General features: G+C 42.0%; 1 protein-coding gene across 13 annotated transcripts; it reads right to left on the bottom strand.

Annotated features, from left to right (window-relative positions):
- Positions 1–560: 560 nt before the first annotated feature.
- On the bottom strand, positions 561–18,064 carry KIF23 (kinesin family member 23). 13 transcript variants are annotated; one of them, XM_031555360.2, is made up of 24 exons: positions 17,938–18,063; positions 17,770–17,839; positions 17,565–17,693; positions 15,651–15,756; positions 14,836–14,972; positions 14,112–14,221; positions 13,079–13,249; positions 12,106–12,147; positions 11,570–11,682; positions 11,301–11,422; positions 10,636–10,738; positions 10,221–10,300; positions 10,018–10,137; positions 9,314–9,503; positions 8,621–8,788; positions 8,237–8,394; positions 7,900–8,073; positions 7,020–7,199; positions 6,358–6,663; positions 4,213–4,443; positions 3,522–3,604; positions 3,141–3,222; positions 2,957–3,027; positions 561–1,342 (listed from the first exon to the last, which is right to left on the bottom strand). In XM_031555360.2, the coding sequence occupies exons 1-24, from the start codon at positions 17,946–17,948 to the stop codon at positions 1,327–1,329; spliced, it is 2,973 nt and encodes a 990-aa protein (XP_031411220.1). In that variant the 5' UTR covers positions 17,949–18,063; the 3' UTR covers positions 561–1,326. The 13 variants fall into 13 exon arrangements, with proteins under 13 accessions (XP_031411220.1, XP_031411223.1, XP_031411224.1 ...); XM_031555363.2 differs by having other exon boundaries at positions 6,358–6,639; XM_031555364.2 differs by having other exon boundaries at positions 9,344–9,503; positions 17,938–18,062.
- Positions 18,065–18,203: the final 139 nt, after the last annotated feature.

Here is an 18,203-nt window from a genome sequence, read left to right as displayed (position 1 = left end):
TCAATATGACTTATGCTGATGACAGGATGACTGAATCTAAATCAAAGAGATAATGCCTTTGATAGCTTGCTTATTGTTAATAGTAGACAAATTATTTTACTGCATGTAAAGAAGTTAATTTAAACACCAGAAGAGTACAGCCTTGATGAGTTTCTTTGCCTGTTATTTCTGCTGGTTGCCCTTCCTGTCCAAGGCAGGAGACGTGTGGCAGACAGGGGACACAGTGCACAGGGTAGCAGTGCCCCAAAACTCAGCAGTGCTCAAAAGAGGAATTCAAGGCAAAGCCAACCTCCGTGCAGGGCAGCTGAGCGCAGGATCCCAAGGCCAGCACCCCACCGTGGTTGTTTCACACCACCTAGTGGCACTAGCTTCCCACTGCTGCATTACAGTACAGGATTTCTGCATTACAGTACAGGATTTGCCCATTTAGATCAAACTCACAAAATCCCTCCAAAAAAAAAAAAAAGAAAAGAAAAGAAAAGCAAAACAAACCGCAGGGCTTACCTTCGTTTTTGTAGTTTAGCATATGGTGGTGTGATGAGAACATGACTGGTAAGAGCCACTGAATAAAAGTATTTATTTTAACATGCTTGCAGAGCCACATATATAAAGGTCATCACCATATCAGTGAGCACATTACCCTTTTACCCCATATCTACAGATGTAAAATACTTAATTACTTACTTGCACTACAAAATAAAGTAGCCATGATGTCAGGTCATCATTATTCATCATCTTGGTATTCTCACTTTGTTACCATGAAGATTGAAATTGATTTCACAAGCTGATTTGTATATTAAATAATTAAAGGTAATTCTTCCAAGAAGAAATTTAGATTACCGAGCTGCTGCTGGCTATAATAATACATGAAATGGCATAGGAACACTCTTAAAGTGCGTTACTGCATCTGAATAAATTGCAGCATTTACACCTCTTCAAAACAGAGGGCCTAACAAGAAAGGGATAGTGACCAGAGCACAAGTACATCCTATAAAGAGCTGAAACACATGCAAGGCAGAAGCCTTGTGTCATTACTCTATAAAGATACAGCTTAATAACGAGGGCTTCATAAATACAAGACAGAAGGATTTCTTCAGAAGTCCACAGCGTGCAATGGCAGAACCTCCCCTGTCCACTGAAAGTATTTGCACCCACTCACATGCTTTTTCAGGTTTGCAAGAAGTATTTTCCATGTAACCATTGCCTAGCATAGGCCAGTATTAAAAAAATAGAAGCTTGTAGTGATAACAAAGCAGTTAATTTATCACTGGCAGCAGATAAGTCTGATAAAAATCAACAAGATTCCAACGCAGCAGCACGTTAAGTTCATGGCTTTCTTCGCCTAAAAGAAAAGAAGGCAATCAAACAACTTTCAGATCTTACACAGCGGTCGTTTTCTGTCACAGCAGTCAATAACTCATTTATCTGTTCTGCTGTATGCATAAATTTAATGTACTTTCTGTGCTGAGAAACACTACAAGCAAACTAAGGAACTTATTTATCCAGAAACAGATGAATTCTGCTTTCTTGTTTTTTAAAATAGCCATGGGCTTAAAACTAAGTTTTATTTCAATTTATCAACTTTAAACAAATAGAAGTTGCAATTCAATACACAGGAAAACTACAGGATTGACTACAGTACTGCAAGGCTGCTGCAAGGCTGCCAGTAGCAGCAGCCACCCTGAGCAGGTGCTGTGAGAAGTGTGATGGAGTGCACATCAACACAGCAACAAGCGTTTGGGACCTTACCCAGAATGGGAACTACTCATTTCTGAAACTCCCCAGAACACCTTGCCACTACAGTTCTAAACCCCTTTTGTACAAATAATACACGTCACACAAGAGATGAGAACCTGTGTTTTACTAATTCTTACTATTTTGATTCCAAAGATAATCAGTTTGGTTTGCTTTGGCTTTGTAGAAACCTCTTTACTTCTCCAGCCCTCTCTCCTCCCTGTAAACATGTCTTGCAAAACTGCAAATTGTCTTCCCCTGAGTTGAACAGGTGACTTCCACAGCATTGCCAGCACCTATCTGCAAGAGTCCAAACCTGGATACTTAGCTCTGTTCTGCAACATCTAGTTTAGCAAGACTAGATCATCTGCAACATTTCTTTTATTAGGCAAGAGATTTTTTTAGGATGTCTGGTTCAAGAGTTAGGCACTAACTTTACCAAGTACATCATTTCAACTTTTCCTAGAAGTTGAGGCTTCTGATCTGGTATGTGTGCTGTGTAACTGCAACTCTGATCTCATCACATTAAAGATGGATGAGAGCCCTGATGAACTCAGGGATATGCATGTCAAGAGGAAGAAAGATTCTTCTAGCATGACTAAAGCCCATGCCTCCTCAGCAGATAGCTCAGCAGTTGCATAGCAGGTAGCAGCTAAAATACTAGCTGCATTCAGGTATATATTAAGTATATCCAATGATTCCCTCAGTTCCCTCACTGAGGCATCAAAATGAGTGGTGAAGTATCTGTAGCCTTATTTATCTAAAAATACAAAGATGAAAGTTTTGTTTTAGCTACATCAGAATCTGATAAAGGCTAGAGGGACTGGAGAAGGGCAGTGCAGTCCTATGCCACTGTCACCTTTGATCCCACTCCAGTTGTGACCTGCCAGGCATGCTACAGTCCCCAGCTTTTTGCAGTCCAGCTAAGAGCATTCCGAATTGCTGCAGAAGGACAAGATCAAACCTGACATTCTGCTCACAGCACTAAATGCCAGAGAACGTGCCAGAACACATCTTCTGGGTAGAAGTCCCTACAGATCTGTACTGTCAGTGTTTCCCACACTCAACAAGCCTGTTCACTTCACAGTATATTAAAAGCGTATGCATCGCAAACCCAAAGCAGGAAGGGCAACAAAGTGAAGGGGAAAAAGAAAGCGTTGTCTCATTTTAGGAGTCACCAGGAAAGAGAACAATGCACCAACTAGAGAGGAGAGGCACTTACTTGGGCTGAGCATGATGCTGATATCCAGGTCCAAGGGCAGATCCCGCCCTCATTTCCACTGCCACAGAACACTGAGAAGACACAGGAAGTCAGTCTCTCACCCTAACCTGACCCGGCTATCAACACTACTCCAAGCCCTCATCGAGATCAAACATGAGATCTCTCTCCCTCCTTTGTAGCTTACTCTGGTTTCCACATCAGTCCATTCAGAGTCTGCAGCATCCTCTGGTGGATCAGCATTGGAAGGCGATGATCTTCGCTTTCGACTGTAGACAAGGATGGGGACAAATAAGAAAATGTTACAGAAATGTCAATTTCTTTCAAGAATCTACAAGATTCTCATGCACAATACAATACGTTATATATTTTTCAATTAAATACTTTTTCTCTCAACAGCAGTCAGGCCATCAGTACCTAAAATCATATGAAAGTAACTTTGAGGAGCTTTTGAGTTAGACACAACAACTTTTTACTCAATCATTTGGACCAGAATCAGTTATACATCAAATACCAAAGTCAAACATTTCCAGCAGAACCAGAGCCCAAAGTTAAGGGTACAACTCACCCAGTTGGAGATTCTTGCTTTAGAGTCTCTATCTCTGTGAACTGCACAGCCTGTCCACCACCTCTGGTTTTGAAAACATCACCCTGGGAGCCAAAAGCAGGTAAGAAGTTACAGCCATGAGGTTACTGTGGCAGCAACACTGTCAGTTTGCACACCAAAACTTAAACACTTACTGCTACAGCTTTCTTTCAAGTTAGTAAGCATACACCTGCAAGAGTTCAAAGCTTAAGTCATCCCACCATTAATAATAATAATTTGCTCATTACTTGTATACTAGGAATTCTGTTGTGGAGCATTTGAGCATCCGTCACTGCAGCCACCTAAATCAAATATCATTCCAACAAGAGCAGCTCTTCAAGATTAGCTGCAGTCACAAGTCTAAGGAACTTTCATTATGAATGGATTATTGTGTTTTACTAGAGGGGAAAATAAACCTTAATTACTTTCAAGAAAGACGGTGATCAAGTATGTGATGATGATGCATACATAAAATAATGACAAAGTTCAAGAAAAGCATTTTCAGACTAAAGTCTCCCCCGAATTCAACAGCACAAAACTTGCAAACCCAGTCTCTTAGCACATGGAGTCAAACATACCTTTCTGCAAGGCACGAGCCCGTAGCACAAATACATTGCCAGAAATAGGATTTGACAGGGTTATCACAAGTTTACCACGGAGGCGTTTGCTTTACCTTAATTAGTTTTGTTTCAATCTCCCCATCAGAGGCTAGCTCCTGGTGCGTCAGCATGTACTTGTCACACTTAGCTAGTGCCTTTTCACTTGCAGCTGCTACTGTGATGGCATGAGGGACATGCGGCTGCATGACTGTGTCAGTGGGCAGATTAGAAGGTGGCTTATGATCTACCCATCTCTCCCCAGCTGAGCGCGACCGTCTGTGTCTGAGACGAACTGGAGGTGCATTCTGATCAGAGTGGGAAGAGAATCAGAAGAAATCAGCACACAGTAAGCTTCTCAAAGGATTATCATTAGCAAAACTGATTTGTGCAGGTCTGGTTAAGATGCATTTATCTCAAGATCAAAGCTTTGTTGCTTTTAGAATCCATCCTGAAACATACTGTTACCACCACGAGCCTTGCAAAAAATGCTTAATGGATTTTATTTCTGTGCCAATTATTTCCCACTAATTTGATGTAGTTTTGTCCAATCGGTTGCATTCCCTACGTGGTAAGGTTTCCTCAAGGAGAACATCCTTCTCCTTGGCAGCACTCTTCCCAAATTTCCCAGATCTGATTGTCACGAACATATTAACCGACCTGAAAAGATAAATTTGGAAGTGTTTCCACAGATGCACTAATGGACCAAGATGTAATCTTGATGTAGCAAAGAAAACAGGTTGAGTATGGCTTTTCAACATCTGTGGAAGACACAAAGCCTCTGTCTACTCAGAAGTATTAAAAGCAGAGAAAAAGGAAGAGTGCCCATTGCTAGCATTACTGCTTCTAAGCCCAGCTGCTAGAAATCTACAAGGAGGAGGAGGTTCACAAGTTTTTAACTTACATTCATGAACATTGTCAGTTGCTCAGGTAAACCAGAGAACAGTTTGTTTAAAAACCCGGGTCCTTTCAAAATCCTCTAACAGACATTTGAAAGAATACTGCAGGCTCTCCCTGTTCTATTTACTCACTAGTGTGCAGATCTCTGTAAATCACAGTGATGTTAAATAACCCAAAGCTATGAACGCAAATTCCTTCACTGTGCTTTCAGGTGACGCACAGCAATTGGGATTTCTCTCAGCAATAGGCACAAGACTAGCTGTGTCCTTCACAGGTAGAGCTCTTACAGAGCTAAAGCAGCTTCTAAAGATTAAATGTATCTGGAGACTCACGGCTTCCAAAGTTGTTTTACACGAAAATTAGGAATAAAACACTCAAGATCTCTCTTCTTTTTAGTAGAGAAGTGTAACTCTGCCAGGGTGCCCTAGAAATCTGGAAATTAAGTCCAAGGGAAGACATTACTACCAGTCACATGTTATTGTGGGAGAGAACACTTCCCATGATCTGATGCTGGTGATTTGTGTTTTAGTTAATTGGAACAGCATCCGCTTCAACCACATCCCACACTCCAAAGGGCTGGGACTAGCAAGTAACAGGAATTCTGAAATCAATACCCAAAAAAGTGAAACCCACCATGATAAGCTTCCCTCTTCTTGGGAAGCCCTCTCAACAGCTCTGATCCTGGGAGTAGGACGTAATACAATTCTCATGAATTTACCTGAGCCACTGTGACAGTTGCATCATGACAGAGACACCACCCATACAAACATTTGCACGCAGTAATTTAATGGAAAAGCATCTCTCAACTATAAGCAAAGCCCCCAGTTCTAATGCAGATGTGAAAATTGGAAAGACTATTCTAGGAGAGCAAAAGTTAACAGCTATTCAAGTGAGAAATTTGTCCAAGCACTATTTCTAGTAGACGTTTGCATGTGGCTGGCTCATAAGACCACCTTTTAAGCTGCCCAAAAAGGACTATGGTAAGTTACAGGCTGTAAAATAGATTTGAGGAGACAGACACAAATTAAAACAAAGACACTTAGAGCTAGGAAAAAAAAAGGCCCAGTTAGTTCAGAGTTCCTTTGTGCAGCTATCTACACACTAACAAGAAATTTAGAATGCTTTCTGAAGATTTTTAAATGCCAAATTAAAGATTTAAAGAGTAATAGCGAGACTCAACTTGGAAAAAGTACTGCCCTATGAGAAATACATTCAGGGGAAAATTCAAGTCTTTTTTATGCTCAACATAAGAGCAGTTGTGATGAACTTTTGAGCCAGACTAAGTAACACTACACGTAGCTTTTGACAGGAGCAGCACTAACCCTGCAGCATTGATCCTCTTCTATTTCTAGCTCATCTCTACGTTTGGGAACCTCAGTGATTCCAGTCCAGCACATCCCTCGCCTTCTGTCTGAGGTGTTACAGTCTCTACTTTGTCCTGGTTCTTGTTGTCTAGTCCTTGTTTTAGAATTGCCACCGGTATGCTTGTGTGAAGGGGTTTTCTGCTCCCATTCCATAACACAGGAAGCCACAGAAATGCTGCTACAAGAATTTGAACGTCTGTGCACCTGCTGGTTGCTCACGAGCTGCTGGCTGTTAGGAACCTGAGTAATAAAGTTACCAGAAGGCTAAAGAGAATGGGAAAGCAGTTAACAACACAGAACTATCAACTCATAAGGCAATAAGACAGTGTCACTGCACGCAGTCAATATTCAATGTAGCTACCCAAATTTATGGTTTTGGAGAGCAGTGACAGCACAAAGAATCAGATGTTCTTCAATACTGAAGGCATTAGAAAAGTAGGAGCACAAATAAAAAACATCAACATAAATACAAGAGAAGAAGAATTCAAAAGTAGTTTAAACATCCAAATCCAGTGCTTGGGAAACGTTTTCTAGCCACTAGAGAAAAGTGCTCTGCATTTTAGTTCATTCTTAGAAGTACACTTGTCCCTTCACCAAGAAGTGCTTTAAAGGCAACTTACAGGTACTGGTGGTGGAGAGACTGATCTCTGAATAGGCTTCTCTCTGTCTCTCTCCCGTGAAGGCCTCTCTGGCTTTTCACTCTTTGGTTCAGTAACAATGGCCTTCAGCTGCTTCAGTTTTTCATCTTTGACCCAAAGTTTGTTCTGCATTTCCAGCTGTTTTGCTGCTACACGACGCTCCTACAAGGACAAAGAGAAGAAAAGCATGAAGTACTTCACACAGAGTATTTGGGCTACAAGCGTGTAGATAGTTCTATACTCTACGTGGAAGGATATTCTTTCCCTCTGAGATACAAGCTGATCAAAGTAATGATGTATCAAGCTAATAAGAAAGACTGCCAAGGTTATGTCTAATGCCATAAATATTTTGCTTTCTAAATCATGAGGGCAAATCAGACCATTGTCTAACTGTAGATCTGTCGATAGCCCTGAAGAACTAATCAGTCCTGTAGTAGTGTAAATTAATTCCTCAGACTTTCTTTCCTTATTGCTCATGAAGTACGTATCTGAACAAGAGTTTACATGAGGATAATGGGGAAAGCCTGAGATTAGGCTTCTCCTGACAGCTGCCAGAACAAAAGAATCCCTCCTCAGAGAACCATAAGCCCAAAAGAACAAGTTCCAGATACCAAAACGAAGTGCACAAGAGAGCTGCTCCAGTTGCATCATGGGCCCTTGAGGAATTCATCTTATCATACAACATTTATAAAATTTAAGAAGAAAACATCTGTTCAAGTACTCAATTAAAAGCCAAATATATCTTCCCTCTTAACAGCATTAAGAAAACAAAGAAAAAGGAAAACCTTAAGAACAATCAAGCTCCCCAGCTCCCTCCAGCATTACTCCTTTAGACAGCTCTCACGTAGGGCAATGTACTCACACACTCCTTCTCCCATTTCATGGTTGTTTCAGCAACCATGCCTTGCAGCCGGGCCTCCAACCTACGCTTGTCAGAAGCCTGACGTTGCAGTTTCTGGCTCTTGCTCTCTAGTTCCTGCTGAAGATGACGCTTATCTTCTTCATAAATTGTAGCAGTTTTCTCTAAAATCTCGATCTGGAAGAAGAGAGGAAGAACTTTGCTATACCCCCAGGCAACACAACCATCTAAGCCCAGAAATGCTTGTGCTTATGATGTGAAGAAGACTGCCAAGTGGCAGACAGAAAAAGCGTCCCATGCTTAGGAGCTGCATAGCTCAGAACAATGAAAGAAAACTAACCTTGTATTCCAAAGTTTTAATTTTCTTCTCCAGGCGTTCTAACTCTGTTTTCTGTCCTGTTATTATTTTCTCTTTCTCAGACAACTTTCCTTGAACATAGTTTTCTTTGGACATAACGTTGGAATCCAGTTCTCGTAGCACAGTTTTAAATGTAAGCACTGCAAGAGATTCAACATACTTTACTTTCTCATCCTTCCTTTCTCCTACTAACTCGACACTACCAGCTACTTCATTACCTCAATGAAAGGTTTTTTAAACCATCAACCTAGACAAAATAATTATTCCACATTAGTGTAGAAGAGATGCTTGAGTAGCAATGAGGGCACCAAAAAAAAAATAAAATAAAATAAAAATCGAGCTCTACATCAGTGCTCAAATTCTTACCATTTTTGGCAAACTCCTCTGACAACTTTTGTCGTAGTTTATGGCGTTCTTCCAGGACTTCAGTAAGCCTTGGAAGCGTTTGATCATCATTAATATCCAATAGCTCACACGAAGGCAAGGGAGGAAAGTTCTGCAAAAATATTTCTGAAGCAGATTGCTCTTCTGTTTCTGTAAGATTTAAAGCCAAGGAAGTCTGTCAGCAAGCTAGAGAACAAAGTTCTCATTTGACAACGCATAGCCACAGATCATTCCACAGAATTATGAAGGAGACAGAGTGTAGAATTATTAATGAGAACTACACGTTTTCAGAATAGACGACAGTATTGAGAAGAGATTAAATGGGACATTTTTGATTCATTCCTTACAATACCTCCAGGCAAGTCCTAATTTCTAAAGTAAACCCAGAGCGTATAAAAGCATCAAAGCATTATCTTCAACACAATCTCTTTTCCAGAGCTGCAGTAATGGGACCCTGAATTCAGCTCAACATCAACAACAAAGAATTGCTTTGAGAATTGTAGCTTAAGCCCAATTACTGTGTAAACAGTAGCACAGCATGAAAAGAGCAATTCAGGTGCAGCTACTACAGAGAAAGCTCACCACTAACAGTTAAAGGCAGCTCCTTGTGTGCTCTCAAGGCTCAAATTTATGCTTAAAGAAGCCCTCAACCCCTAAGAACAGAAAAAAAGGCACCTGCTGTGAACACTGCATTCTCCTGTTTACCTCCATTAATTGGACCACCTCGAATCTCCAGTTTCCTGGCCAGCTCCTCTCTGAAGGCCTGATTCCTGAAGCGTCGTCCTGGTGTCAAACCACACAGTGGTCTGTCGACAGGCCTTGCAACCTCCACCTCCTGCGTCATCTCTGCAAAACGCATGACTTGCTGCAAAAGGACAAAAGCAAGCTCAGCAATGCCACAAAACAGCAGCTGTCCAAAGCAAGTTTGAAAGTGATATCTTAGATCAATAGAAGTTTTAGCAGAGACATTATCAACATAGAACCTGAAGTGTTTCCCTGCTAGATAGCTTGCAAATCTGAAGTAGAGCATCTAAAAATCCTTCCCTAGCAACACCTTCCCTCCCTTCATCCCTCAAAGAGCCACAAACCTGACTGTGCAGATATCTGAAGTTCTTGAAAATACTGTCCTACTGGGGAAAAAGCACCTAAATACAGCTATTTGGACTGCTGTAAATAAGAGAAACTTCCTATATTGCACACAAGCATACTAGCATTTTTGAGAGGAAAAATTAAAACCTCGAGGGCATGTTTGCCCTGCATTACATCTGACTGCCTGAAGTGTTCAAACAGTGTAAGTTATCATCCCTGCCACCTACTAAACTAGTACAATAATTCAGAGCTAGATGTGAGAGTAGGCAAGGATAAGAATTGCAAGTTACCAGGCTTTCTTCATAGTCCTCTGCTTTAGGATTAACACATACAATCATACGCACTTTCCCTTCGCCATCAAAATAGTTCTTGAAGAGATGAGTCAGTTTGGAATCTCTGTAGGGCACCATCTTAAAACAAAGCAGAAGGAAGTTCTAGTAAGCTTTTATCACATCAGCTTATTCAAGAGATAATTGAATGGCAGGCTGCATACCTTATTTGTTCCATACATCTGGTTTTCCCGCAGAACTTCAATACATGTTCTTAGCGTCATTAATGACTGATTAATATTACCTTAAAATAATAATATAAAAAAAATCTCTGTAAGCATCTATTTGCATCATATTTCCATTTTTTTTTAATTTATTTTTTAAGATAAACTGTCTGTACCCACAAGTCATTTGTTACTGACAGCCTTTCCAAGTAATCTGAAGTACACACAAATGCAATAGATGCTGCCAAAAATTCCAGTTTCCAAACTGGAGGATTGAAGACCATCAAATGAGATAACCAAACATCAAAACAGAACACTTAATGAATCTTCTTATGGTTTCTTTACCAGGAGACAAGATTAACACACGCATAGCCTAGCCTATAAAACTCACAGGCTGTCTAAACACGGTACATACCTGCTTCCCGCAACCTGTTCCCTTCAGCTTTTGTTCTATTAGTCCTTTCACTTCCAGCTAGATCAACTAAGGACAGCTGGCTTAAAGTAATCTGTTCCTTCTCCTGTTATGGGAAAGAAATTAGATTAGGCTAATTATTAGCTGTATATTCTCTGCCTTGTAAGGGGGCACTGGGTGGGTGGGGTGCAGGGGAATATCCCTCACAACCCCAAGCCAGCAGACTTAAACACATATTACACCTTCAGACTAAGATTGAGAATGTTTTTATAGCCCTTAATCCATGCCTCACTGGGGTTTTTGTGAACAAGTTTATCAAACCCTTTGTCTTGTGGCACAAGATAGATTATATCAAGTGCTCTTGTTCAAAACTTCTAAGTCATGTTCTTATGCTAAGATGTTTTGCTCAAAACAGAGGAAGAGTAAATGAAAGAGCAGCTTTGCTGCTCACTTCAATGCTCTATTTACAGGAAGGAGAGAAATTAAATACTTTACAAACTCTATAATTTTGATTCACTTCACCAAAAGTATGCAAGTTTCAATATGCATAAGTTTAAGTAAGTAGGCCATGCTGCAAGATTCACCACTTTTCCTCACTTTTATATCCATACACACACGCACAGAGACACAGACACACTCCTCCTTCAACAGCATGCCCCAGAATTTACCTGCAGCACATTATCTCCGTCTGCATCCAGAGGTGCCTGAGCCAACTTGATCATGAAAACTCCATGAGACCGACTAGATTCTCGGTTCAGCTGAGTGTTTGCAATGCGCCTCTTCTTCTGCCCTGTTGGAAAGAATGACAACGTTCCCTCCAAACACCTGCTGTGTGAAACAGATTTGCCACCTACCAAAGCCACTTCTGTTTCCAGCACGATAATGTAAACTCCATACAGACATGTAATCTTTTAAGTAGCATCTCAAGACTGTTTACCTTTCCAAAAGACTTCAAAAGCTTCCTCTGTGGATTTCACCTCTACTTCCGTGCATCCTGTGACATACATGTTGTGATTCTGGTCCTCACGAAGTATTTTGGATTGTGGAGGTCTTGAGGGCAAGGAAGAAAGGAAAGCACTACATTTCAGTGGAGCTGGATATACAGTAGTATATCAACTCATGCAAGATCTCTTTTATTTAAGTACACAATTCAGTCTAAATACATCAATTATTCACACAGCAGATGGAAGCAGAAGTACAAGGACACACACTCAGCCAAGATTAGTTACACTCCAGCTACTAATTTAGAAGCCACGTTTAATTGCAATTCTCACTGGAAATCATTGGTTTGTGTGGCAGCTATTGCTTTACTACATGCATGTGGCTCATATAGAAGCAAGATGGCTTCAACAGCGTTCTACGTTCACTAGTAAAGCAAAGAAGAGATAAGGAGTCAGTTTATTTTCTGCTTCTACTAAAAAAAAAAAAATAAATCACTCTTCAATACTGGGAGTAGTTTGCTTAGGCACATACATAAAGTCACCGTTTCGCACTGGAGTGTTGCAATTGTTCCACCTACCAAAAAAACAGGATTAGAAATATTAAGTCCTTCAGCCCATGTCCAAGATCTTTTCATTTTTAATGCACTGCACTTCCCATAAATGGAAATAATTCAAGACTTTTCCTAGGCTGATTTCTGGGTATGATAAGCAACAAACTAAACCAGATTTCATTCTTATTTAGAAAGCATTCAGATATTCAAACCCATTTCAAAGCAGTCCCGTGGAGAATGCTCTCAGTGTTTCAATGTAGCGACTTGTTTTATTCTAGTTTAGCCTTTGTAGATTGGCCATCTCCTTAATTAACCCACGTACTGGAAGGTACACATAACTTTCTTCAGTGGATTTAGAATTTTAAGGATATGTACAAATAAGTTTGATTTACAGACTGCCTTTCCAAAAAAAAAAAAAAACAAACCACAAGATTTACTGGTCTGAATCATGGCCAAGCAGATACCTTTCCAAAAAAAAAAAAAATCCAGAATTTCATTTGAGACTATTCACCTCTGGTGCTAAGGAAATGATTGGCACTGAATGGAAATAATACACAAGCTTTTGCCCAACACGCAGTTTTCCAGAGGAAAATGCCAGCTGTGGAATAGTCTGCTCTTCAAGCCATGGTCACAAGCTAGGAATAGCACTTGCAGAATAGCTCCAATAGACTTAAAACCTCAGTAGGACACAATGCTGCCTAAGAAATTAAATATTTACTTATTTATCTTTCATTACATTAGGAAAACAAGCACTAAATCTTAGCAGCAACAGAACAGCTCGGTGCACTTCAATACTATTGTCTGGATTCCTTAGGCATCACCTCATTCTCTGTGATTTTTGGAAGCAATTCACCTGAATTGAGCCAGATTTGCAAAGACTACAGTCACAAAGACATGCAATCCTCACAAAAGCATAACTTCTGTAACTTCATCAATATTGCTATTCCTACTAACTTGGGTTTTATCAGGTCAAATGGAGTCTCTTCCAGGAGGTCATAAATGTAGTTGTTGTAGATCTCGATGTAGGAGACAAAGACACTGTAGACATTATCTTCATCAACTTCTTCCACTTTGCAGTGATCTTGCACGTTGATCATATCAGCAAACTCTGGATCTATCTGTCGCCTGTTGATCACACACAGAAAGTGGTTGTGATGGAGCACCCACAGCCAGCTACCTTGTCTGACTGAACAGCCAAAGAACAAGCTTACTGATAGTTGGTGTGACTGGAGTATAGAAACACATTAGAAACTGAAGCCAACAAATCCAGTTTCAGGTGCACTCAGAAGAATTTAAATAGACAGTTGAATTGGAATCATACACCACTCACAATCTCACTATTTTGCAAAACATCCTCAAGTTTAACTTCATAGTACCCTATATAAACAGGAGGAGAGTCAACTCTTTACAAGGGTAGATAATAGCAGGACAAGGGGAAATGGTTTTAAGTTGAAGAAGGGAAGATTTAGGTCGAATATTAGGGGGAAGTTCTTTACTATGAGAGTGGTGAGGTGCTGGAACAGCTGCCCAGAAAGGTTGTGGATGCCCGTCCATCCCTGAAGGTGTTCAAGGCCAGGTTGGATGAGGTCCTGGGCAGCCTGGGTTGCTATGAAATGTGGAGACTGGTGGCCCTGCACGTGATGGGGGATTGGAGATTCACGATCCTTGAGGTCCCTTCCAACCCAAGCCATTCTATTATTGTATGTGGTCAAATCACAGCATTTTACTTATGTGGAAACAGATACAAAAAAAAAATATATATAGCCTTATGTTGCTCAATTTTAAAGCTTAGAATCAAAGTATTTCCCTATGCAATTTTCCATCCTACATGGAACACAGTACACTAAATAGCCATGAGTGTCTTCTGCTTATTTGTTGGGTTTTTTTTCCACAAGAATAAGATAAAGACATTGAGATAACTTGAAATCAGTTTCAGAATAACATTTACATTAACTACTTTTTTCTGCATGTTACAATAGTTACTTACTTGCCAGAAGGAGTTTTGGGAACAGGCATGGCATCTCTTTTTTGTCGCTCTAACAGAGCATCTACTTCACACTGAACATCCACACCATTCTTGTCATCAAGCTTAAAAACCTGAACAGTGAACATGTTTAGACAATATAATGACAAACGGTAGTGAACATAAGGTGTTGGCCAGCAAAAGACAAGTTATTTGATCAAGCCGTCTGGCAGCCAGCAAATACCACACCCCCTCACTAACACTCAATCTGCTAGCTAATTCCAAGTAGATTTGACAGAAAACAGGTACTTCCAAAACAAAAATATTTCACAAAGGCTGCCAAGCTAGCATGCTACCAAGAAAAAAGCTTCCAGTATTGTTCCAGATATATTTGGATTGGGAAAAAAAAAAAAAAAAGACTTCTGAACAAAAGAAAAACATCATTTTCTATGTTACTTCAAATACGGAATGAGATTTGTCTCAAGATACAAAAGTCACAAAATCATAGCTCAGACTCTTCTTTTTTTACTGAAGTAATTAAAAAAAATGAGTAACAATTAGAAGAACAGTTAGACCATACAACTTCTTGATACGTCTGTCCCAGATACCAGGCCCATCTCCTTGGTCCTGCTTCAGAAACCCAGTTTCCTGGGGGTACTTTCTGTTGTTGTTTAACACAGGAGGCATTCTGAGCAGTGCTTTAGGTTGTTGTGAGCAGAGTGAGAGAATTTGGTACAAAACTACTCACAAATCTCTTGGCCTGGAACGGTCCTATGCTGTTGAAGATCATCGCCAAACACCGTGGAAGAAGCCCTCCATCACCAGGAGATCCTGTCATAGTGTGGGTTTTCCCACTGCCTGTCACCCCATATGTAAAAAGGAGACCTAGGAAAGACAGAAGAGTCCTGTAATCGTGCTTACAGCCTGAAAAAGCATCAGTTACATTCACACTGTTTCTTGTGTAAAGTGTTCTTATGAAAAAAGACTCCTGCTGAGCTATCAGTAAGCTCTCTCCAGTCCAGCAAAAGCCACTCCTAGTCAATACAAGTACTGACCATCTGGATGAGTCACACTTCAACTGCTAATATTTGCCCTGGTTTGGGATCATGCATTTGGAAAGGAAAACAAACGTAGCCACTAAGCCCCCGGTGTAGCAGTCTGATTTACTCTGGCTGTTAAAAGGGAGCTTGACATTAACCAGATACCTCAAAGTATCAAAGTGTGCCTAGGACAAACTGATTTGTTTCTATAGTCAGTCTTTAGGAGAGTAACTGGCATCTTTCCCCTGAAAAAAAATGTGCTTCTTCAGTTAACAGTGCACAAAAAGATTACACCTGGACATACAAAGCACGCACAGCATTACACAAGAGCAGCTCCCAAGGAAGTTGTACAGGGGAGCTGAACCACAACTGTTTCCATTGCAAATAAGATGTATGCATATATATAATGATAAACGTATATATTTTACCTAGACAAGATAAGAAACCTTAAGACATGCAAAATCATAACAATACCAAAAAAAGAGACATACAAAGACATGACAGAAAACAAGGAAACCCTTACCGTTTTTCCCACGAATGAGATCTTCCACGAGAGGTTTAGCCACTACGTCAAAAAGCTCCTTTTGAGCAACAAGGGTACCAAACACTTCCTTAAATGAATACTGCGTCTGAAGTAAAGAAGACACATCACCCTAAATCTTAAGTTTCCCTGCCCAGAAGTTTGTTGCTGCATTCTTTTTCCCTTAGCTCAACAGAACAACAAACTGCCTTAAGATTACACCCATGTTTGAACATACAGAGCTCCACTAAAGCTCTTCTAATAATCACTTAAGTTTGTATATCAAAGAACAGCAACCCTTGGTGTTCATAGAGCTTATGTCCATCAATAACCACAGTGATCAGAAAGCCTGACCTCACGTGCAAACAGATAAGCTCACAACCTTCAGTTTCAAGCTCAAGTTTCTGTTTGATCCCCAACCTTCATCTACACAGGTACTGAAGGAACACCACGGACACTGGCAACAGATAAAGTCACGCTCCAGAATTTAATATTCTTGCTTTTAAATTCATGTCTTTTCCCTGCCCAGCCTGTTTCCAGGCATAGGTTTGCTACGTACTTGGACAGATCCAGCCACCTTCCTTCAAAACACTTGTAAATATTTAAATATCACTTCATATGCTTTCAGATTCTCCCAGCACAAACTCAGAAACAAAGCAGCCTGCGTGCCAGCTAACATTCATTATGCCTTACCCCCAGAAAGAGATTCTCTCACTTAGAACTATTGCACTTTGCATGCTCAGATCTGTAGCACTCTAGCTCTTCATTCTGTACACATGCCCTAAAGTCTCCTTTCCAGTAAGCACAACAGCTGCTTGCTATAAGTGACCTGCCACCTTCTTCCTACTTCACACCATTTCACCACTTCAGAACAGGTTGGTTAGAAAGAGCCTACAAAGATCAAATCCAACTGCCTGACCTCATCAGGGTTAACCAAAAGTTAAAGCCTATCACTGAGGACACCACCCACCCTGCTAGGAAGCCTATTTCAGTATCTTCATTGTAACTAAATGTTTCCTGATACTCACTTTGATCCTCCATGGCACAGCATTGTGCTGTTTACGTATCTCACTGGTCACAGAGAGAAGAAACTATACACCCACTCTTCTCTCTTTATACATTAACTACAGCTTTCCCCTTCAGCACACACAGGAAAACATTGCCCTTTGCTAAGCTTAAGGATATACCAACTCTTAACTCATTCGTGCCTGATTTTGTTCAGAGCTAGTTTCTAAGAATCAGAGCTTTGTGAACAAAACCTTCAAGAAGTTTTGCCAGTTTTATCTTTTTTCCTCTTTTGCTCTCACCCTTCCACCCTGCAGAAGCCTTTTTAGATATAGAGGATACGGAAAGACATGGAGACCCTGAAGCCTGTCCAAAAGGGGCAACAAAGCTGCAAAGGAAAGCAGCTTTATGGGGAGCAGCTGAGGGAACTGGGATTGTCAGCCAAGGGGAAGCTCAGGGGAGACCTCTTTACTTTCTACAACACCTGAAAGGAGGCTGTAGTGAAGTGGGGGATCAGCCTGTTCTCAAGAACAGCAATGAGAAGTGATGGCCTGATGTTGCACCAGAGGAGGTTTAGACTGGATATCAGGAGACGTTTCTTCTCCATAAGAGCAGTGATGCAGTGTCGGGGTCACCACCCCCAGTGGCACCCACAGAACACAGAGATGTGGCACTGGGGGACACAAGCAGTGTGCACGGAGGGCTGGGCTCGAGGATTTCAGAGGGCTTTTCTACTCTTCTGATCTGTACGGCGATTCTGTATATCGATGCCAAAGGAAGGAGACGGCACCTTTCTGCTCCAAAGGGGCTTTGGGATTTGAAACCTCTCTTCTCTCAGAGCACCGCCCGCACCGGGCCCAAGGAGCCCCGCAGGAACCCCGGCAGCGGGGAAAGGAGCCCGCGGGCCGTTACCTCCCGGTACTCCCCGTTGCGGAATATCCTGTATCCGTCGGGCGGGTGAATCTGCACCGTGCTCTCGTTGATCACCTCGATGCAGCACTCCTGGTCCGGGCGGCTCAGCGGCCGCACCCTGCAGTACACCTGGGGGAGGACAAGGCTGAGCCACGGCCCGGCACTGCACGGCCCGGTACGGCCCCCTCCGCAGCTCCGCACTCACCCCCACGGGGTCCTTCTGGCCGGACGGCGACGGCTTCTTCAGCGCCGGTCTCCGTGGGGTCTTGGCCCTACTGGGGGAAAGAACAAGGCGTGAGGGGCGGCCCGGACACCGCGTGAGAGCGGGACGAACCGAACCGAGATGACGGTCGAGGGACCGGGATGGACTTACGCCGCCTTCATGCTGCGGGGACAGCGACCGCCTCACGACCCGAACTCCGCGCTGCCTCACCCGACGGCCGCGCGCCCGTTCGGTTCAAATCCAACCAATCGGCGCGCACGCCCGCGTGGCGTCATCACGCAGCGTTACGTCGGGGGGTGCCACCGCCCGTGCCCGCCCCGGGGCGTAGGCCGCAAGCGTTGCTATGGTAACGGCATAGCGCCGCCTGCGGTCAGAGCGCCCCCTGTCGGGCTGGGGGTTTGGAGGAGCGGTGCCCG

This window comes from Meleagris gallopavo, chromosome 12, assembly GCF_905368555.1.
Source record: "Meleagris gallopavo chromosome 12, MGAL_WU_HG_1.1, whole genome shotgun sequence".
NCBI classification, from domain to species: Eukaryota; Metazoa; Chordata; class Aves; order Galliformes; family Phasianidae; genus Meleagris; species Meleagris gallopavo.
This window is presented reverse-complemented; position numbering and strand designations above follow the sequence as displayed.

What these genes read in the sequence shown, in the direction of transcription:
- KIF23 (XM_031555360.2), bottom strand. An exon ending in GCCAGAAGGACCCCGTGGGG is followed by an intron (nt 17,694 to 17,769) that starts GTGAGTGCGGAG and finishes GTCCTCCCCCAG; the next exon opens with GTGTACTGCAGGGTGCGGCC. An exon ending in GTGCGAAACGGTGACTTTAT is followed by an intron (nt 11,683 to 12,105) that starts GTATGTGCCTAA and finishes CTTGCCCTCAAG; the next exon opens with ACCTCCACAATCCAAAATAC.